This window comes from Phyllobates terribilis, unplaced genomic scaffold, assembly GCF_046119375.1.
Source record: "Phyllobates terribilis strain yellow unplaced genomic scaffold, ASM4611937v1 Scaffold_1__5_contigs__length_1240528914, whole genome shotgun sequence".
NCBI classification, from domain to species: domain Eukaryota; kingdom Metazoa; phylum Chordata; class Amphibia; order Anura; family Dendrobatidae; genus Phyllobates; species Phyllobates terribilis.
Window position 1 is genome coordinate 1157287009 of NW_027362761.1, and position 23493 is coordinate 1157310501.

Sequence of the window (23493 nt, forward strand, 5' to 3'; positions counted from 1 at the left end):
GGAAGGCCTCCAACTTCACCTGGCGAGGAGGTGGATTCCCAACTTGCTTCCAGGCCGCCCGGACCTCTACTACCAGCTAGTACCCGTGCCCCGGTCTGCTTAACCACCGCAAGTAAAGATAAGAGGAAACCGCTATTAAGTTGTGGACTAGTCATTATCTGCGCCATCCCCTGCACTACACTGCACAGCAACATCTATAACATCACCATTTCCTGCCCTGGAGCTTATCTCTGCCTGTGGAGAGCTGTCCCACCTCTGTTCCGTCATCATCAGCTCCAGAGGATCTGCACTGCAGCGGCGGCCCCATATAGCCGCATACCGCAGGTGGCGTCACGAACATTATGTAAAAACTATATTCCCTTTTCTTTAAAACCCCTTTTATTGACCACCCTGGGTCACGGACCGGGTCACCGCCACTGTGACATCCCTCAGCATCGACCGGCCCGGCTACCGAGTACCCCATGGCCCAGGGGGCGCGTCATATACAGTATATGTCCCTTATCCTGGCATATATATTTCCCTTATTCTAGAATTTTATATATATATATATATATATATATATATATATATATATATATATATATACACTGTATATTTATATTTATATATATATATATATATATATATATATATATGGTATATACACTGCTCAAAAAAATAAAGGGAACACTTAAACAACAGAATATAACTCCAAGTAAATCAAACTTCTGTGAAATCAAACTGTCCACTTAGGAAGCAACACTGATTGACAATCAATTTCACATGCTGTTGTGCAAATGGAATAGACAATAGATGGAAATTATTGGCAATTATCAAGACACCCTCAATAAAAGAGTGGTTCTGCAGGTGGAGACCACAGACCACATGTACCAATGCTTTCTGGCTGATGTTTTGGTCACTTTTGAATGTTGGTTGTGCTTTCACACTTGTGGTAGCATGAAACGGACTCTACAACCCACAGAAGTTGCTCAGGTAGTGCAGCTCATTCAGGATGGCACATCAATGCGAGCTGTGGCAAGAAGGTTTGCTGTGTCTGCCAGCGTAGTGTCCAGAGGCTGGAGGCGCTACCAGGAGACAGGTCAGTACACCAGGAGACGTGGAGGGGGCCGTAGGAGGGCAACAACCCAGCAGCAGGACCGCTACCTCCGCCTTTGTGCAAGGAGGAACAGGAGGACCACTGCCAGAGCCCTGCAAAATGACTTCCAGCAGGCCACAAATGTGCATGTGTCTGCACAAACGGTTAGAAAACGCCTCCATGAGGGTGGTATGAGGGCCCGACGTCCACAGATGGGGGTTGTGCTCACAGTCCAACATCGTGCAGGACGCTTGACATTTGCCACAGAACACCAGTATTGGCAAAGTCGCCACTGGCGCCCTGTGCTCTTCACAGATGAAAGCAGGTTCACACTGAGCACATGTGACAGACGTGACAGAGTCTAGAGACGTCGTGGAGAGCGATCTGCTGCCTGCAACATCCTTCCGCATGACCGGTTTGGCAGTGGGTCAGTAATGGTGTGGGGTGGCATTTCTTTGGAGGTACCGAGATGAGATCCTCAGACCCCTTGTGAGACCATATGCTGCTGCGGTTGGCCCTGGGTTCCTCCTAATGCAGGACAATGCCAGACCTCATGTGGCTGGAGTGTGTCAGCAGTTCCTGCAAGATGAAGGCATTGATGCTATGGACTGGCCCGCCCGTTCCCCAGACCTGAATCCGATTGAGCACATCTGGGACATTATGTCTCGCTCCATCCACCAACGTCACGTTGCACCACAGACTGTCCAGGAGTTGGCGGATGCTTTAGTCCAGGTCTGGGAGGAGATCCCACAGGAGACCATCTGCAACCTCATCAGGAGCATGCCTAGGCATTGTAGGGAGGTCATACAGGCACGTGGAGGCCACACACAATACTGAGCCTCATTTTGACTTGTTTTAAGCACATTACATCAAAGTTGGATCAGCCTGTAGTGTGTTTTTCCACTTTAATTTTGGGGGTGACTCCAAATCCAGGCCTCCATTGGTTAATAAATTTGATTTCCATTGATGAATTTTGTGTGATTTTGTTGTCAGCACATTCAACTTTATACAGAACAAAGTATTCAATGAGAATATTTCATTCATTCAGATCTAGGATGTGTTATTTGAGTGTTCCCTTTATTTTTTTGAGCAGTGTATATATATATATATATATATATATATATATATATATATATATATATATATATATATATATATATATACAGTACAGACCAAAAGTTTGGACACACCTTCTCATTTAAAGATTTTTCTGTATTTTCATGACTATGAAAATTGTACATTCACACTGAAGGCATCAAAACTATGAATTAACATGTGGAATTATATACTTAACAAAAAAAAGTGTGAAACAACTGAAAATATGTCTTATATTCTAGGCTGTTCAAAGTAGCCACCTTTTGCTTTGATGACTGCTTTGCACATTATTGGCACTCTTTTGGTGAGCTTCAAGAGGTAGTCACCGGAAATGGTTTTCACTTCACAGGTGTGCCCTGTCAGGTTTAATAAGTGGGGTTTCTTGCTTTATAAATGGGGTTGGGGCCATCATTTGTGTTGTACAGAAGTCTGGTGGATACACAGCTGATAGTCCTACTGAATAGTCTGTTAGAATTTGTATTATGGCAAGAAAAAAGCAGCTAAGTAAAGAAAAACGAGTGGCCATCATTACTTTAAGAAATGAAGGTCAGTCAGTCCGAAAAATTGGGCAAACTTTGAAAGTGTCCCCAAGTGCAGTTGCAAAAACCATCAAGCGCTACAAAGAAACTGGCTCACATGAGGACCGCCCCAGGAAAGGAAGACCAAGAGTCACCTCTGCTTCTGAGGATAAGTTTATCCGAGTCACCAGCCTCAGAAATCGCAGGTTAACAGCAGCTCAGATTAGAGACCAGGTCAATGCCACACAGAGTTCTAGCAGCAGACACATCTCGAGAACAACTGTTAAACGGAGACTTTGTGCAGCAGGCCTTCATGGTAAAATAGCTGCTAGGAAACCACTGCTAAGGACAGGCGACAAGCAGAAGAGACTTGTTTGGGCTAAAGAACACAAGGAATGGACATTAGACCAGTGGAAATCTGTGCTTTGTTCTAATGAATCCAAGTTTGAGATCTTTGGTTCCAACCACCGTGTCTTTGTGCGACGCAGAAAAGGTGAACGGATGGACTCTACATGCCTGGTTCCCACTGTGAAGCATGGAGGAGGAGGTGTGATGGTGTGGGGGGGCTTTGCTGGTGACACTGTTGGGGATTTATTCAAAATTGAAGGCATACTGAACCAGCATTGATACCACAGCATCTTGCAGCGGCATGCTATTCCATCCGGTTTGCGTTTAGTTGGACCATCATTTATTTTTCAACAGGACAATGACCCCAAACACACCTCCAGGCTGTGTAAGGGCTATTTGACCAAGAAGGAGAGTGATGGGGTGCTATGCCAGATGACCTGGCCTCCACTGTCACCAGACCTGAACCCAATCGAGATGGTTTGGGGTGAGCTGGACCGCAGAGTGAAGGCAAAAGGGCCAACAAGTGCTAAGCATCTCTGGGAACTCCTTCAAGATTGTTGGAAGACCATTTCCAGTGACTACCTCTTGAAGCTCATCAAGAGAATGCCAAGAGTGTGCAAAGCAGTCATCAAAGCAAAAGGTGGCTACTTTGAAGAACCTAGAATATAAGACATATTTTCAGTTGTTTCACACTTTTCTTGTTAAGTATATAATTCCACATGTGTTAATTCATAGTTTTGATGCCTTCAGTGTGAATGTACAATTTTCATAGTCATGAAAATACAGAAAAATCTTTAAATGAGAAGGTGTGTCCAAACTTTTGGTCTGTACTGTATATATATACATATACAGTGCATTGTGAAAGTATTTGGCCCCCTTGAACTTTTCTACCTTTTGCCACATTTCTAGCTTCAACCATAAAGACATAAAATTCTAATTTTTTTGGGAAGAATCAACAAGTGGGACACAATCGTGAAGTGGAACGAAATTTATTGGATATTTTAAACTTTTTTACCAAATTCAAAACTGAAAAGTGGGGCGTGCAATATTATTCGGCCCCCTTGAGTTAATACTTTCTAGCGCCACCTTTTGCTGCGATTACAGCTGCAAGTCGCTTGGGGTATGTCTCTATCAGTTTTGCACATCGAGAGGCTGAAATTCTTGCCCATTCTTCCTTGCAAAACAGCTCGAGCTCATTGAGGTTGGATGGAGGGCGTAGAAAAGTTCAAGGGGGCCAAATACTTTCACAATGCACTGTATATGTATATATACAGTTATATGAAAAAGTTTGGGCACCCCTATTAATCTTAAGCTTAATGTTTTATAAAAATTGGTGTTTTTGCAACAGCTATTTCAGTTTGATATATGTAATAACTGTTGGACACAGTAATGTTTCTGCCTTGAAATGAGGTTTACTGTACTAACAGAAAATGTGCAATCTGCATTCAAACAAAATTTGACAGGTGCATAAGTATGGGCACCTCACCAGAAAAGTGACATTAATATTTAGTAGATCCTCCTTTTGCAAAAATAACAGCCTCTAGTCGTTTCCTGTAGCTTTTAATGATTTCCTGGATCCTGGATGAAGGTATTTTTGACCATTCCTCTTTACAAAACAATTCCAGTTCAGTTAAGTTTGATGGTCACCGAGCATGGACAGCCCTCTTCAAATGATCCCACAGATGTTCAATGATATTCAGGTCTGGGGACTAGGATGGCCATTCCAGAACATTGTAATTGTTCCTCTGCATGAATGCCCGAGTAGATTTGGAGCGGTGTTTTGGATCATTGTCTTGCTGAAAGATCCATCCCCTGCGTAACTTCAACTTTGTCACTGATTCTTGAACATTATTGTCAAGAATCTGCTGATACTGAGTGGAATCCATGCGTCCCTCAACTTTAACAAGATTCCCGGTGCCGGCATTGGCCACACAGCCCCAAAGCATGATGGAACCTCCACCAAATTTTACTGTGGGTAGCAAGTGTTTTTCTTGGAATGCTGTGTTTTTTTGCCGCCATGCATAACGCCTTTTTGTATGACCAAACAACTCAATCTTGGTTTCATCAGTCCACAGGACCGTCTTCCAAAAAGAAATTGGATTCTCCAAATGTGCTTTTGCATACCTCAGCCGACTCTGTTTGTGGCGTGCTTGCAGAAACGGCTTCTTTCGCATCACTCTCCCATACAGCTTCTCCTTGTGCAAAGTGCGTTGTATAGTTGACCGATGCACAGTGACACCATCTGCAGCAAGTTGATGCTGCAGCTCTCTGGAGGTGGTCTGAGGATTGTCCTTGACTGATCTTACCATTCTTCTTCTGTGCCTTTCTGATGTTTTTCTTGGCCTGCCATTTCTGGCCTTAACAAGAACTGTCCCTGTGTTCTTCCATTTCCTTACTATGTTCCTCACAGTGGAAACTGACAGGTTAAATCTCTGAGACAGCTTTTTGTATCCTTCCCCTGAACAACTATGTTGAATAATCTTTGTTTTCAGATCATTTGACAGTTGTTTTGAGGAGCCCATGATGCCACTCTTCAGAGGAGATTCAAACAGGAGAACAACTTGCAAGTGGCCACTTTAAGTAGCTTTTCTCATGATTGCATACACCTGGCTATGAAGTTCAAAGCTCAATGAGGTTACAAAACAAAAAAAAAAGTGCTTTAGTAAGTCAGGAAAAAGTAGATAGGAGTATTTAAAACAAGAAAATGATAAGGGTGCCCATACTTATGCACCTGTCAAATTTTGTTTGAATGCAGATTGCACATTTTCTGTTAGTACAATAAACCTCATTTCAAGGCAGAAACATTACTGTGTCCAACAGTTATTACATATATCAAACTGAAATAGCTGCTGCAAAAACACCAATTTTTATAAAACATTAAGCTTAATAGGGGTGTCCAAACTTTTTCATATAACTGTATATACATACACACTTATATAGATATATAGATATACACACACATAAATATATATAATATACATACATGTATATATACATACAGTATATATCTCCCATCCTGGTATATTTGTCCCTTATCCTGGGCCCTATCCTGATATATACAGTATGTTCCCCATCCTGGTATATATGTCCCTCATCCTGGCCCCATCCTGGTATATGTCTCCCGTTTTGTCACTATTATGTAATGCATAGATAAAAAGAAAAAATTCTACTCCCCTTCCCTCCGCTCCCCCGCTGTGCAGCGTCTTCTTCTGACGCCGGCAGCTGACTTCAGTGTGCAAGAGACGGGAGCGCATGAGGTCACTGCCATGTGCCCCCAGTCAAGTGCACGCCGACGTCAGCTGCTGGCTTCTGATTGGCCGGCAGCGTTTATGGCCATGCTACATTTCAGCTGAATGTGTGTCTGAGGACGCACATTCAGTTGAAGTTTGCACTGGCATCAGCGGGGCCCCCCACCCACACAAGCCCCTTTGCAACTGTGGTCGTTACACCCATGCTTATCAGAGAAATTAGTTTTTTGTCTTTGCCAGGACTTAAAAGTCATTATCAAAAATCTATTATTCATGGGTAAAATCTGTATTCAGTGAAGACAGACTTTCCCATTACTGAGATAGGAGATGGTTGTTGCAACTGATGAGATCCTATGTAGACAGGAAGAAGGAGGAGCTAAAGGCAGAGCTCCTCCCTCCTATCTACATAAAATCTCATCAGTAGCAGCTGCCATCTCCTATCTCAGTATTGGGAGAGTCTGTCTTCACTGATCACAGATTTTACCTCTGAACTGAGAATTTTGATAATAACTGATCAATTTTGGCAGAGAGAGAAGCAGATCTCTCTGATAAGATATATTACACAGTTGCTTATTTTCATGTGCACTGCTGATATATGAAATAAAAATTAAAACAACGGTTATAATTTAAGTTTGTTTTAACTGGAATTCACCTTATAAGGTGTTTAATCAGAGATAGATTATAATAAGAAGCATCTGCATTATACAGTATTTTCTGTTCCTCATTTCAAGCACTATAAAATTTTCAATTAGGAAATGTTCAAAAAAAAAAGGTGGAAGAGGAGTCCTAAAAATTGTATATTGAAACTTACAGTAGAACTCTGGTTGGAAGACATGATGTCTCTTTCTCGTCACCCGCTGTTGTTCCAACCAAATCCACATTATATGAAAAATAGTGTAATACTTCTCCCGTACTGCACATGGCGCTCACTGCCCTGAACCATTACACTTGCGCCTAACATTTCCAGTTTTAAAGAGAATTTGTCAGAAGGTTTTTTCTATGTAATCTGAGAGAAGCATGATGTAGGGTCAGAGACCCTGATTCCAGTGATGTATCACTTAGTTTATTGGGGGCAGCAGTTGTGATACAATCACAGTTTTCTCTGCTTGAGATCTGTCACAGGTTGGAATGCTGAGCTGTGTATAACCCCGCCCACTCCACTGATTGGCTGATTTCTGTGTACACTGTATATTGACAGAAAGCAGCTAATCAGTGCTGGGGGCGGGGTTGGACTAGAGGCACAAGATTTTATTGAAACAGTAAAGCACACCCAGCTGAGTGACATATCGCTGGAATCAGGGTCTCAGCCCCTACTCCATGCTGCTCTCAGATTACATATCAAACACCTGCTGATAGATTCCCTTTAAGCATATCTTGAAAACTCATTTTTTTATCTAGGTCCATACCACATAGCCTCAGTTCATGGCCTATAAAAAAAAAATCCAACCTTTTCTCAGATATCTCCACTCCATCTTGTTCTCAACTTGAAACCTTTGCTAAATGGAGATCTCTTTATGTGTAGCATTAATTATCAATTAATCTCACGATCACAAATATTATCAAATGTGTCACCAAATTGTAAGCTTATGTGTCCATATAGCAGGCAACACAAATCCTGCCCCTGCAAACACCATGCTAATCTTTCCCATTAGGCCACGGCCCCACTATCTGTATTTGGTCAGTATTCGGTCAGTATTTTATCTCAGGAGTGGGAACCAAAACCAGGTGAGGAACAATCAGAGAAAAGGTAAAATAGAAACAAGTCACCAATTCTGCATTTATCACCCACTCCTGGTTTTGGCTCCCACTCCTGAGAAAAAATACTGACCGAATACTGACAGTGGGGCCTTATACTCACCTCCGGTAATGTGCCGTTCCAGCAGCGTCGGCACTCGTTCTCCAGGGGCTCGTGTGACCTTGTTATGTCACGCGAGCCCTGCGCCCAATCAGCGCTGGCTATACTCTCCTCCACTTTGGATAAATCAGACATCAAGAAGGAGTCAGAGCTGCGGCTCCTCTCTCACTTGCTCTTGATGATTATCATTTTCATGGTCATTATGATCACAGTGATTCCAAACTTGTCCGGTTTTCTTTATTATTATTATTATTATTATTACTATTATTTAAATGGTGAAAAAAAAGTTGTTGAAAAATAAAAAATTGGTTTAGGTTTTGATTTTCTCAGACTTGAAACTTTTTTTCCCCCCTCCTGTAGATCGAGCTGTGTGAGGGCTTGTTTTTGCGTGGTGGGCTGACATTTTTATCAGTCCGATTTTGGGATACTTATGATGTTTTAATTACTTTTTATTTTTTTTTAGGCTGTGTGCCCACGATGTGTTTTTTAAGCGTTTCCATAGCGGCAATTCCGATGCAGAAACGCTTAAAAAACGCTTGGTAAAAGGTCTGCTATGTTTCCCAATGATAATCCGCATGTGCTGTGCACATGCTGCGGAAATTTCCGCTGCGGATTATCATTGCGGAAAAATACGCAGCACTACCAATTATTTTGCAGAAGCGCTGCGTTTTCGCCGCCATTGACTTGCATTGGAACGCATGGATTACGCATCACTGCATCTGTACATGCAGAATCCAAGCGTTCCAATGTGCGGATGGTACCCGGGTGTGGAGGACAGGAGACTCTCCTCCGGACCCGGGTACCATAGAACCTGTAAAAAAAGAATGAAATAAAAAATAAAATATTATACTTACCTTCTGATGGCCCCCCGTGTCCTTGTCCTGGCTTGCCGGCAGCTCGCGGTGGACTAAAAGGACCTGCGGTGATGTCATTTAGTCATGTGACGGATCACGCGAAACTGACGTCGGCAGGTCCTTTACTGTACCGCGAGCTGCCGGCAAGCAGAGACGCATCAGATAAAGACTCCGGGGGCCATCGAAAGGTAAGTATAATATTTATTTTTTACCATTCTTTCGGTCACATGCTGTTTGCGTGGATTTATATAGTGTGACCAAGTTGTCAAGCACTTTCCAAGTGATGCTAAAATCCCTTGGAAAGCGCTTGTCAACCCGCATGCAGAAATGCATGTGAAGAACGCTTGACATCCGCAAGTGCCCCTGGCAGGAAAAACGCATGCACAATCCGCATGTACAATCCGCATGTACAATCCGCATGTACAATCCGCATGCGTTTTTTCTGCCAGGGAGATGCAGAAACGCTCAGGAAAAAATCAGGAGCATTTCCGCATGGTGGGCACATAGCCTTGTAATGCAATTCTGGAGTTCTTAATTATTTTTTTGCTTAAGGCTATGTTCACACATCATGTTTTTTTCAGCATTTTTTGATGCAGTTTTTTATGCAAATTTATTTTCAGCTGCCTTTTGCAGAACTAGCAAAGTCTGAGAAACCAGAATTCTCTGTTCACACATGATGGGTTTTTTTTGTTCAGGATTTTGTGCTTCGCATGTTTTTTTTTTAAAATAGAGCATGTCACTTCTTTCAGCGAATTTTTCACCCGTAGGAAGTAATGGGTGGTGAAAAAAGCGCTGAAAAAACACACCAATAACACAGGTAACTGTTTTTCAGCATTATTGATGCCAAAATAAAATGTTTTTTTTTTTCACTGAACTTTATGTACATGCATAAAAAGAGACAAAAAAACCCTTAAAAAATGCACCAAAAATGCACTAAAAAATCACCAAAACCGCAAGAAAAATGCTGAACAAAGCTCCCTTGAGAGATCAGATTTTGCTGCAGAAAATTGATGCAAACAAAACCATGGTGTGTGACATAGCCTTACAGTGTTTACCATAGGGGATAATTAATTTTTTATTTTGATAGACCAGACTTTTTAAAAACATTTTTACTTCATTAATTTTAATTTGGGAAAAGGGAAATGATTTGGATTTTTTATTTGTTTTTTTAATATTTTTTAAAACTTTTTTCTTTATTTTTTTTCTTAGTCATCTTAGCGAACTTGAACCTGTGATCGCTTCTTCTAACATACTGCAAAACTACTGTATTACAGTATATAGAGAAAATGACCTTCATCAGGCCCCCACTTGCCCTGACATCCCATTGGCACCCTACGATAAGAATGCGGGGGTGGGGTGGGTGTCGATGGGAGCCATTATATTGAAATACAGCGGCATTTAAATGGTTAATCAACAGGGATTGGAGATAGTTCCAGTTGCTGCTATTTCAGGCAGGTGTTGTCTGTACAACTCAACCGGCTATGGTGAGGGCTCAGGTCATGAACTCATTCCATACATGAGGACTAGAAGCATGTCGGGAAGAGGATAATAATAAAAAGTAACCATTGTTTTAATTCTCTTTCCATAAATCCATAATACTCGTGAAAATAAGAAACTTTGTAATATATCTTATCGGAGAAATGTGCTTCTTTCTCCTCCTGGACATATCATTCATACTCCAAATTCTCAATTCAGTGAATACAGACTTTCCCAGTACTGAGATAGGAGATGACAGTTGGTGCTCATAAAGTTCTATGGAGAGTGGAGGAGCCTGAGATAGGAAATGACAGTTTGTGCTCATAAAGTTCTATGGAAAGGGGAGGAGCCAGAGATAGTAGGTGACAGTTGGTGCTCATAAAGTTCTATGGAGAGGGGGGGAAAGCCTGAGATAGGAGATGACAGTTGGTGCTCATAAAGTTCTATGGAGAGTAGAGGAGCCTGAGATAGGAAATGACAGTTAGTGCTCATAAAGTTCTATGGAGGGGGGGGGAAGCCTGAGATAGGAGATGACAGTTGGTGCTCATAAAGTTCTATGGAGAGGGGGAAAGCCTGAGATAGGAGATGATAGTTGGTGCTCATAAAGCTCTATGTAGAAGGGACGAGCCTGAGATAGGAGGTGACAGTTTGTGCTCATAAAGTTCTATGGAGAGTGGAGGAACCTTTGATAGGAGACGACAGTTTGTGCTCCTAAAGTTCTATGGAGAGGGTAGGGGCCTGAGATAAGAAATGACAATTTGTGCTCATAAAGTTCTATGGAGAACTGTAAGTATAATTTCAGGAGAACTTTCAGCAGAATGTCTGTGTTGACCTCTAGCTCCTCCCCTCTCCATAGAATTTTATGAGCACCAGCTGTCATATCCAATCTCGGTAATGGGAAAGTCTGTCTGGATACAGATTTAACAAATTAATTGGGAATGAATGATCCATCCAGGACGAGAAAGAAGCAGATTTCTCTGATAAGATACATTACAAAGTTTCTTATTTCCGTGTGTACTATGGATTTATGAAATAAAAATTAAAATGACGGCTACTTCCCCTTCTCACAGGGACATGGAGAGAACATACTATAGGACTATTTCTTACAATATTCTTGGCATTGATGCCACATAAATTGTGAATACCTGCCCCCCCTCTATACAGGACATCTATGAGCATTATATCTAGGTGCAGAATTACATATAAGTCGGGTGATACATGAACGTGCCCGCTTTGTTCCTCTTTTTGTGAATGGGGAAGTAACAAACCTTAAAAGTAAAGCGTTGGGCTGGAATTTCCCTTTAATTTAAAGGGTATTTGTACTTTTCATGCTATTGCTGTGAAGTTGTCGGAGCAGGAAACTTCTCACAAATATGGTATAGCCTGGCGTTAGACCTCCGGAAAAAGGAAGTTCTGTATCACCAAAGGAAATCTGTCACGGCCAGTTTTGTGAGCCTGACTTACCCAGACCCCGGTAGTTGCATGAAGAAGCCAGGCGTGGTGCATCACTGCTCCATTCTTCTATCAGAACGAGAGATTTGTCTACCTAACCATGGAGTAAATCTGATGGCGACATCCATAAAAAGATCTAAGTCTCGGGCTGCATCTGTGGATAGAAGAAACATGTGTCGTGGAGACACTATCAGGTTGGTGAAAATCTTGAAAAATGTAGTACAGTAGTACCTGAACAGGGTAGAAAAGAAGGACTAGTTGTGCAGAAAAATTGCAATTTTTTTTTTTTTTTTAGATTCTTTTTTTTCTATTTTTGTGAATTATTTTTAGAATACATTTATTTTGAAAAAAATGTATTCAATGTGCAAATCTCTTGGGAACCCAAAGCAAAATAACTAAGAGGACCAATTTATAGCGTATAGGTGATAACAATAACGTATTACTTAGTGGGGGTCCAACGACTTGGACCCCTGGTCTAAAAAGCCAAACCGGTCAGCAGAAGGGAGACTTTTTATCCGCGACTACAACTCCATCAACTCTTTATGGGGAAAAATGAGAAGAACATAGGAAAAGAATGGAGCCGCGGTTGAACATGCAGATTATCACTCCCTCGAACAGGGATAAAAGCCCCCGTTGTGCCGATCGTAAAGGTCCTAGCGGTCAGACCCCCATCATCAATAAGTTATCACCTATCTTTGTTATTACCGGACAATTCCTTTGGGACACATACTTCTTGGACCCCTCTGATACTCTAGGACTGGAGTACAACCTATCTATAGTTGTGCCCCTGTCAAAAATTTTGCCTAAAGGTGTTCAAACACATTAGACTTAGTTTGGCTGCAGAGGAGGGTATGAAAAATTGTCCGCGTTTCATCCAGAAAACTTGGACCATTTTCATCCACGTGTCCGTGTTTTATGTCCGTGTGCGATCCATAGTCATACATCTACATTAAAAAATGTACACGATCAAACACAGTTCCCTGAGTTAATAAAAGAAATGTATCCGTAAAAATCGGATGACACTCGGATGCACTGTGTGGGATCCAATATTTTTTTTTTTTACGTATCCATCGGCTTGAGTCACATCGATATACGCTGAAAAAAGGTGCGGGCTGTGATTTTGTTTCTGATGTACGGTTGGACCGAGAGTAAAATCATTCATCTGATCACCCTAATGGGTCAGTGTGCTGTCCGATCAAAAACCGGACAGCACATGTCTGATTTATATGCCCGAAAAAGTTGGTGCTCAAATGTGATAAATAATAGTAAAATGTAGTAATATCAAGACATAAGGAAGAGACGTTTCGGTCTACAATTTGCCCTTCATCAGTCCAATGGATAGAGGAGTACTGCTGGAACAGGCGCAATAAAGAGAGCAGTGGTGTCCACCGCTGTGCAAGAGGAGACCGAAACGTCTCTTCCTTATGTCTGGATATTACTAGAAAAAAAATATCACTATCATTTATCACACTCAGGACTGGATCCTACCAGAAGTGCCAAGTCTTCCTTCTAATTGATTTATATGCTTGTCTGCATGAGCCTTAAAGTTCATGATCTCTCTCTCTCTATCTGAAAAATAACAGAATATTCCCTTACCCCCATAGAAGCTGATCATAGGTAAAGACAGAGAATGCTGTTGGTGGGTTCCACTGTTTTGGGCATTATCTGATTATCAGTGGTGATTTGACTGTCCCGCTAAGGATAGGTTCACACGACCGTATCCTCTCCATCCGAGACAAATGGTCTGATTATTCAGTTTTTCTCAGACATGGAGAGAAAAAAAAAAGTTTCTCCACCTTCTCCAATCTGCCAGCCCCTGAAAGTCGTGATATCATTCGAGTGCGGTCAGATGTTTTTTTACGGACCCACAGACTTGCATTGACAATTTCCTTGGATCATTAGGTCCGAGGAAAAGATCGGACATGTGCACAGCCCCATAAAACTTTATGGGAATGCCGGGGTCCCACTAGCATATGGCATCCGATGTGAGAGCAATGGATGCGATATTCTAATGACACTCAGCTCCTGCTCTGCTGCGAGCGGGAGCCGAGTGTCAGTGCTCCGTGCTCCGATCCTCTCGCACATTGATGATCTCTGTACAGCTGCGGAGGGGACAGAGAAATCAATTTCTCCATCTCCTCTGTTACTGGCATCAGCAGGAATCGCACTGCACTCGGGTGATATCCAAGTGCAGTGTGATGTTTCACACGCACCCATAGGCTTATATTGGTGCGTGCGATCCGAATCCAGCATGCAATCGCAGCATGCTGCGATTTTTTTCCAGCCCAATCGCAATCCGATCGGAGCTGGAAAAAAAAAAACGCCACTGAGCACACCATCATAGGATTAAATTAGTCCGAATGCAATCTGATTTTTTATCGGATTGCATTCATCTGATTTTATCTCAAGTAAGAGCGAGCCCTAAGAGTGCTATTGGTAAAATCCATGGATAGCACTCATCTGAGATAATCGGTTGTATGCACGAGCCTTAAAGGGGTTTTCCCATGAACAAAGTTAACTTTTAAGTTGATTTTAATCAATAGTTCTTGGTATAATAATAACTTCCACAATTGGATGTGTTTAAATAAAATGGTCCTGTACTGAGATAATCTTATAAATGAGCCCCTGCTGTGTACTGTGTAATGGCTGTGTCTGACCGTGCAGGAACATGATCTGATCATACCACATCTCCTGGGCAGGGGAGGAAGCAAAAGAGTATGCAGATAGGACAGCAGCAAGGGATAGCAAATTATTGTGTGGGGCATTTCCCTGCCTATTTTTAAAAAGGTTTTACCTCAAAGAAAGATTAATTTGCAATCCCGTGCTGTAATGTCTGTATACTCTTTTTCTCCCTTCCCTGCCCAGGAGATGTGGTATGATCAGACCATGTTCCTGTACAGTCAGACACGGCCATTACACAGTACACAGCAGGGGCACATTTATAAGATTATCTCAGCACAGGAACATTTTTTTTAAACACATCCAATTGTGGAACTTATTATTATTCCAAGATCTATTGATTAAAATGAACTTTGTGGGAAAACCCCTTTAATTTTGTATTTTGAAGAAAAAGGGATCAAACTGTCCCTCTATTCCTCTCCAATCCTTTTGTTTTAACCTTTGATGCCACTTTGTCTTGAAGCCAATAATAACTTTCCCATTTAGTCAACCCCAATAAATATGTGGTTGATATGTGCTTACTACTGGGCTAGCAATCATCACAAAATGTGAAATCTGCTCATACAATTCCTGTCCCCATAATTATGGTGCAGTCATACGGCGGTATAAATCGGAGCAAGATCGTACCACTATTGCACAGACTTGCCGGTGGCTCTCCAGACCCGAGCCTGGCAGCTTCATGTATTTCTGTGCAATTGTAGAGCCGCGGCCAGTCCGTGCCCTGCGTGCCGATCTCGGTCCCTTAGGCAGATTTGACAATTCAGGAGTCCCCTTTGCACATGTCGAGCAGCACCCTTGTCACTAATGCCAATAACCTTATGTAGCAACTTCTCTTTTTTTTTTGTTTTTCTTTTATGGTTGCGTTGGCGGCTTATTACCGGTCATAACATGGGGTACTTCCTCACCCATATAATTTTAGTCTGCTATAAACGCCCCCATCTTTTAGGGGACTTTTTGTTTGTGTCTTACATTTGACTTTGATTGCTGCCAGTGCCTACACTTCTGCTTCTGCGTTAAATTTAGACACCTGAGTGGGACGCACTTGTGAAACCGCACTATGTGTATATGTTTAGCTCGCATCCACTCCTACAGGTACTGTAGGGCTCTGTAGGAGTCTATGGACATTGTATAATGGCTCTATATATATTGAGCTGAGAGAGATAAGAATCCATTAGGCTGCGTTCACATGCAGCGGCTTTACCTCTGTACCACTGCGGTCCATCCACTATTTCCATACACAATCACTTATTTTTTCAGGGTAACAGTTGTTTCTCCTGCAAAGCCCTGCATCATCGCCGCTCAGGATTGCAAGTGACGCGCCCTGGGCCTATGTGATGTAGCGTTGCGCACGCAGGGACTACCCGGAGCCGGATCTGATAGGGGTAGTAGTTTCGTGGCGGTGACCCGGTCCGTGCCCAGGGAGTCAGACTAAGTGGCGGTATATTAGCAGTAGATGTAGGACGACTACGCCACCCGTTGAATGCAGCTATGGAGCTGCCGCTGCAGGGCAAACCGCTGAGGCCGGTGGGAGGATGGTGCAGCGTGGATGGTATAACCCCCAACGGGAGGGGTATGGCCTCAGGGCAGCCGACGTGGATGATGGGGGTAGCAGGAATCAATCAGAGACGATACGGTGTAGTTCAGGGTCTTTACTGGTGACAAAGATAGACCCTCCCGGAGTACTGGCTAGCGGTCGGGGCCTGGTCAGTCCTTGAGCAGATGGGATCCCCCTTGGCCAGGCGGAGTTGTAGGCCTCCCCAACTAATTGTACTCTTCTGGCTACCTTGCTAGAGGCGGGTAAAGGTAGCCCACGTCCCTGAGTGTACCGTGTGGTGCTCACCCATATGGCCGGTGACTCGGGGCCTTCTAGTAGCTTCCGCTCCACGACGGCGGTGCTGGTCCCACACGTGTGACCGAGCCTTCGGGTTTCTGGGCCAGAGGACCTGAAATCCCCTGCCGGTCGGTTTCTGCTGCTGGGTAGGAGTTAGTCCCCACAGCCTCGGACTCCGGGTCCGGTAAGAAATCTTCAATCAGGGCGAGCTCTACAGCTTCCAGCCCTGACCTCCTCTTAGCACGACTCCCACAGAGCTCCTGATCTTTCTTTCCTATTACTGCTTCTCTTCTTCTCTCTACTCTTCTCCTTAACCCTGCCTCAGCCCCAGGTTTATATAGGGGAAGTCCTTCCCCTCCCAGGACTGGGCAGGAGGTGTGGCATGCATAGGATTCCTGACCAAGAGACCTCCCACCTGCTCTCAGACATAACACTGCTGTTACTGTGGAAACCAGACCCCTGGGGTGCCACATTCCCCCCTAGTAAAATTTAGTACTCCGGGACTAAACATATTTTAGAAAAACATAACCAATACAAACAGAAACGGTACAATAAAAAAAAAAAACATATTAGAATGGTCACGGCGTGTCCGCAACCGGGTGCAGTTTTTGAAGAAAAGCAAGGTGTCCATTTCACCAAAACAGGGAGACGTAACCAGGTAGGGGTCTGTCCTGCCCCGAGTCCTTAACAGTCTTTAGTCCATTCCTAAGTTACGCTCCAACCAATTGTACAAGGATTCCCGGTAAATCCACCAAGGACTCCTAAAAATAACTAGAAACACATAATTATTTACAAGTAACAGACAGGTGACCACAAATAAAACCATTTAAACACTTCAAATTCTCCAACGTGCGGGTAACTGGCCTTTAGTGGCCCTAGTGGACCTATGGAGCTGACTGTCTGGCCCTGAACTACAGGGTGTAGGAGCTGTCAAGGGTAAACTGGGCAGCTGTCTACAGGCTCTTTGGCTCACTAGGGGTATGGCAGGCTCACTATAAGCAGAGGGTTGATCCTCCTGATCTGCTTGTGTGGAGTCTTCTGCCTCCTGGGCCGGCTGTTCTTCCAGCTCTACCGGTTGCTCCGTGAGTACTTGGGATGCTGGTTGGAGGAACGTGAGGACGGGTACCACAACTGCACCATTGACTTGAGTCCAGGACCGAGGGAAGTCTCCGAGCACAGTACTAACCACATCTTCCCTTTCCTCTACGGGTCGAGGGTCTTCTTGTTCCTCTTCAGGATTCCGTAGCTGTTCGGGACACTTCTTCAGGTGATCCCGGGATACAATGGTTGTGGTTTCCCCTCCGTCTTTACTGATGGTACAGACCTTCGGGTTGTCGTGGCTTGAGGGCAGTACGATGTACGGGTCCTTCTCCGACTGGTCGTCCAACTTGTGGAGCCGTCTTTTCCTCTTCAAGACCTGCTCTCCGGGTACCAGGGGAACAGCGGGAGCATACTGGTTGTAAGTTTTCTCTTGTCTTTCCCTAGCTAGGCAGAGACTTCGCTCCACGCTCTCCTGTACTTTCCGGTACTGCTGCTGCCTCTCTGTGTCCCAGTCTGCTTCTGGTGAAGTGTCCTCGGGTGTCAGGACTCCCATCTCCAGGTCAACAGGTAGCTTACCGGGTCTTGCCCTCATTAGGTAAGCCGGGGTACAGTTGGTGGAACCTACAGGGATGTAGTTGTATAGGTCCACCAGGTCGGGCAGCTTCTCAGGCCACAGACTGCGTTCTTCCAGGGGCAATGTTTTTAGAAGATCTATCACCACCTGGTTCATTTTCTCACAAAGTCCATTAGTTTGCGGATGATAGGGTGTCGTCCTGATCTTCCGGCAGCCATACAGAGTACAGAACTCTTGGAAGACCTCCGCTTCAAAGGCAGGTCCCTGGTCCGTCAGCACCTGCTCTGGGTAGCCGTGTGGACGGCAGAAGTGCTGCTGGAAGGCTCTAGCCGCTGTTTGAGCCGTTAAGTCCTTGACGGGGACGACAACCAAGAACCGGGAGTAGTGATCCACGATGGTTAATGCGTAGACGTAGCCACTTCTGCTTGGGGTCAGTTTTACATGATCCAAGGCTACCAGTTCCAACGGCTGCCGGGTGACGATGGACTGAAGGGGGGTCTTCTGGCTGGCACGGTCCTTCCTTCTTAGGTTGCATGGGCCACAGTCTCTGCACCACCTCTCGATGGTTCCTCTCATGCCTACCCAATGGAACCGCCCGCGCAGCAGGAACTCCAGCTTCTTCCATCCGAAGTGCCCAGCCCCGTCGTGGTATGCCTCCATCACCATAGCTGCGTCCCTTCTTGGCACCACTACTTGCCAGATCAGTTCATGCGTCCGGGAGTTAACCATTCTGCGGCACAACTTCCCTTTGTAAAGGAACAGTCGACTCTTCTCTGCCCACAGTTGCTTGGCCTCCTCCGGAGCGTCTGGGTCAAGGCGAGCTTCTGGCTGAGTCAGCATCTCCTTCACCAGCCGGACGGCAGGGTCACTGTCTTGCGTTTCCGCCCAGTTGTAGTGAGGTAAGGGGTTGAACGTAGCGGCTTGCTTACCCCTTACACGGTGGGAATACTGGATAGTCCCATGACGGTGGAACGCAGGGAGTTCGACCTCTTCCAAATCTTCTGAATCCTCACCCTCGTCCGGTAGGTTTGGCATCCTGGACAGGGCGTCCGCGTTGGTATTGGAGCGTCCTGCCCGGTATTTGATTGTAAACTCATAGTTGGACAAGCGGGCCATCCATCTCTGCTCGAGGGCACCGAGTCTTGCAGTGTCCAGGTGTGTCAACGGGTTGTTATCCGTGTACACGGTGAACCGGGAAGAAGCGAGGTAGTGCTTAAAGCGTTCGGTGACTGCCCACACCACGGCCAGGAACTCTAGCTTAAATGAGCTGTAATTCTCAGGGTTTCTTTCGGTGGGTCGCAGTTTTCGGCTGGCGTAAGCAATTACCCGTTCTTTCCCCTGCTGGATCTGGGATAGTACGGCTCCTAGCCCGATGTTACTGGCGTCGGTGTAGAGGATAAAGGGTTGGCTATAATCAGGGTACGCCAGGATTTCATCTTCAGCTGGCGGAAGGACTCTTCTTCCAACTTCTCCCATCTGAAGGGCGGCTTCTGGTTCTTGGCCTTCCTGGACTGGCCTATCAGGAGGTCCTGCATAGGAGCTGCCTTTTTGGTGAAACCGGGTATGAACCTTCGGTAGTAGCCTACCAACCCGAGGAACTGCCGCACTTCCTTTACGCTGGAGGGGCTTGGCCATTCCTTAATTGCGGTGATCTTATCAGGGTCGGGAGCCACTCCGTCAGCACTCACCACGTGTCCCAGGTACTGCACCTTTGGTTTCAGGAGGTGACACTTGGAGGGTTTCACCTTTAGGCCGTAACTTGCCAGAGCTTCAAACACTTCCGCCAGGTGCTTCAGGTGGTCCTCGTAGGTCTTGGAGTAGACGATGACATCGTCCAGGTATAACAGGACCGTCTCAAAGTTCCGGTGTCCCAGACAGCACTCCAACAATCGCTGGAAGGTTCCTGGTGCGTTGCAGAGTCCAAACGGCATGCAGGTAAACTCACTAAGTCCCATCGGGGTGGTGAATGCGGTCTTCTCCCGATCCGCCTCTGCTACAGGAACCTGCCAGTACCCGCTAGTGAGATCCAAGGTGGAGAAGAAGTTAGCAGATCTTAAAGCAGCCAAAGACTCCTCTATTCTTGGTAAGGGGTACGCATCTTTGTGTGTGATACGGTTAATTTTCCGGTAATCTACACACATTCTCATGGTGTTGTCTTTCTTTTTGACCAAGACTAGTGGAGCTGCCCAGGGGCTACAGCTTTCCCTGATTACCCCAGCCTCCTTCATGTCTCTAAGCATCCCCTTGGCGTGTTGGTAGTGTGCAGGGGGTACGGGTCGATACCTCTCTTTTATGGGAGGATGGTCTCCCGTGGGGATGTGATGTTCTACCCCCTTGACTCGCCCGAAGTCTAACGGGTGTTTACTAAACACTCTCTCGTACTCTTGAACCACCCGGTAGACTCCCTGTTTCTGGTGGGAGGGAGTGGAGTCAGTACCCAAATGTAGTTGCTGACACTAATCCTCCATTTGTTGTTTAGAGCCGTTACCTTCCTCCGGAGAAGATGGAGGCAAGGGTTCTACGGACTGTATGGAATTCTGATTGATGGTATACAATTTGGCTAGCGTGGCATACCGGGGCAGGTACACTTCCCTCTTCCCGATATTTATTATGCGAACGGGCACCCTCCCATGGCGTACATTGACCACCCCCCGTGCTGTCAAAATGGTGGGCCTACTGTCTGAGTAAACTGGTTCTACCATTGCCTGGTAATCTCTACCTCTCAGACCAATAGCCGCCCGGCACCAAATCATCATTTCACTTTTTGGGGGCATGGCAATAGGAAAAGGGTCACACATTCTCACGCTACCAATCTCACCGCCGGAGAGTTCCACCTGTTGCCGTCGCATCAGTGCCCGGATCTCTTTTTGGAGCACTCGCTGCTGGCCGGAGCTGGCGTTCTTGGCAACCTGCTGTAAAATAAAAATCACCTCTGCAAGACAATTTTCAATTACATTAGTTCCTAGAGTTATCTTAGGGTGACTCTCGCGCTTGTCAATGTCCACAACGATCAGTCCCTGGGCTGCCAGCTCGACTCTACCGATTTTAATGGTCACCTCTTTAAATCCGATCTGTGGCACGGGCTGACCATTGCTGGCGATGATACTCAAGTCGTCGTCAGGGTAGCGGGTTATATCCGAGTCATTCCAGTACTGCTTGAAGAGCACGTACGGGATGGTGGTGACCTGTGACCCAGTGTCCAGTAGGGCACTCATAGGAATGCCATCCAGTACCACAGGCAAGACTGGACGTCCTCCCACATATTTGTCACGCCAGTTTGATGGGCCTGATGATCTTTTTCCTAGGGGTTGGCCCTCTACCCTAGGTTGTGCCAGTTTAAAGGACAGTACCTTGCCATATGTCCGGGTTGATTGCAGCGGCGGCAGATAGGTTGTCCGTCCTCGTTGTATCGGTCGCTGGGTCTTCCTCTGGCCGGTGGGGTCCTCCTTGGTCGGCGCCACGGGATGTCCTCCGGTCCGGATGCCAGCTGGATCTTCCCTGGAGTAGAAACCTGTAAAGACTGCACAGTTCGGGTTAGCGCAGCAACGCTTTTAGCTAGCTCTTGGACCTGATGGTGCAGGTCGGGAGCCGGGTCATTGTTCAAAGCCTGCGCATCAGCTCCCACAGGCCCTGCCGACAAGGGCGCCGCCTCCTGGTGGTAAGTGGTAGTGGGGCGTCTGTGGGTCACAACGCCACCTGGTGCCGGTTCTCGGAGCACCCGGATGGCTCTGTCCTTGAACTGTGCAAATCCCAGATGAGGGTCCTGTAAGGCCATTGCCCGCAACTGGGTTCGGTGGGCATTGCAATATAAACCCTCTATAAATTGTTCAGTCAACAGCCGGTCCTCGTCTCCCACGCCGTCAGGGTCGGTCTGCTTAATGGCTCTCAGGGCCTCTTGTAGGTTTAGTGCATAGTCCCTTATACTCTCTTGTGCTCGCTGCTTGCACCCGTAGAATCTAAGCTTGATCTCGGCTGAGGTGCGGGTATCAAAGGTATCCTTCAGCCGGGTTAGTATCCCTGCGACAGTCCTCCCCCCAGGTGGCCAGGACTTTACCTCCCTTTGGGCTGCCCCAGTTAATTGGGCCACCAGGATACTCACTTTTTGCTCTTCTGTGAGGGGGTACACCTGGAAGAGGCTATCCAGCTTTTTTCTAAAGTCATGCAGAGTATGTGACTCCCCTGAGTACTGGGGTAGCCAGGCCGCTCCCGGGATATAGGGCATGGTGAAAGGCATGACTGCAGCAGCGATGGCGCTGGCGGGGGTTGAGGCAGTGAAGCTCTCCTCCGTATCCGACATCTTCCTCCCCCCTAGTGGACCGTGGCCTACCTTGCGATGATCCTCTTCCGTAGGCCGCGGCTCCGCAGTGGATCGTCAGGGTTGAGGACCTTCCGTCGCGCTCCTGTGACGTCGGCGTCTGCTGGGCTCCTTCCAGGACCTTACGCAACGTCCGGACGTGAGGCGGGGCTTCAGTTCTCGCGCGCTTTCGGAGTCCACGCCCCTCTTCTTCCCGCGCGGCGTCTTCAAGATGGCGTCCAACGGCGGGAAAACTCCACGGATGGCGGGAAGAAGGCAGAAGATGGCGCCGGATGGCGGGAATCTTCACCACTGGTAAGTTTGAACAGTCTTTTTCAGGCACGCAGTACCCGGTGGTTGCGGGCACGATATCCTGCCGACTACGCCAAAAGTTGACGCGCCCTGGGCCTATGTGATGTAGCGTTGCGCACGCAGGGACTACCCGGAGCCGGATCTGATAGGGGTAGTAGTCTCGTGGCGGTGACCCGGTCCGTGCCCAGGGAGTCAGACTAAGTGGCGGTATATTAGCAGTAGATGTAGGACGACTACGCCACCCGTTGAATGCAGCTATGAAGCTGCCGCTGCAGGGCAAACCGCTGAGGCCGGTGGGAGGATGGTGCAGCGTGGATGGTATAACCCCCAACGGGAGGGGTATGGCCTCAGGGCAGCCGACGTGGATGATGGGGGTAGCAGGAATCACTCAGAGACGATACGGTGTAGTTCAGGGTCTTTACTGGTGACAAAGATAGACCCTCCCGGAGTACTGGCTAGCGGTCGGGGCCTGGTCAGTCCTTGAGCAGATGGGATCCCCCTTGGCCAGGCGGAGTTGTAGGCCTCCCCAACTAATTGTACTCTTCTGGCTACCTTGCTAGAGGCGGGTAAAGGTAGCCCACGTCCCTGAGTGTACCGTGTGGTGCTCACCCGTATGGCCGGTGACTCGGGGCCTTCTAGTAGCTTCCGCTCCACGACGGCGGTGCTGGTCCCACACGTGTGACCGAGCCTTCGGGTTTCTGGGCCAGAGGACCTGAAATCCCCTGCCGGTCGGTTTCTGCTGCTGGGTAGGAGTTAGTCCCCACAGCCTCGGACTCCGGGTCCGGTAAGAAATCTTCAATCAGGGCGAGCTCTACAGCTTCCAGCCCTGACCTCCTCTTAG

The 23493-nt window shown here is 46.3% G+C and overlaps 1 protein-coding gene across 4 annotated transcripts in view; it reads left to right on the plus strand.

Moving 5' to 3' along the window:
* The window catches only part of SH3BP2 (SH3 domain binding protein 2), a 130031-nt gene that overhangs the window by 66699 nt on the left and 39839 nt on the right, over window positions 1-23493 (plus strand). The window contains exon 1 of one of the 4 annotated variants that reach the window (XM_073648688.1): window positions 11804-12115. The exons of 2 other annotated variants lie outside the window; for them this stretch is intronic. In XM_073648688.1, coding sequence (XP_073504789.1) covers window positions 11952-12115 — 164 coding nt within the window. In that variant the 5' untranslated portion in view covers window positions 11804-11951. Of the gene's footprint in view, window positions 1-11803; window positions 12116-23493 lie in introns of those variants that run through there. One more of the 4 variants, XM_073648681.1, reaches the window with a different exon arrangement.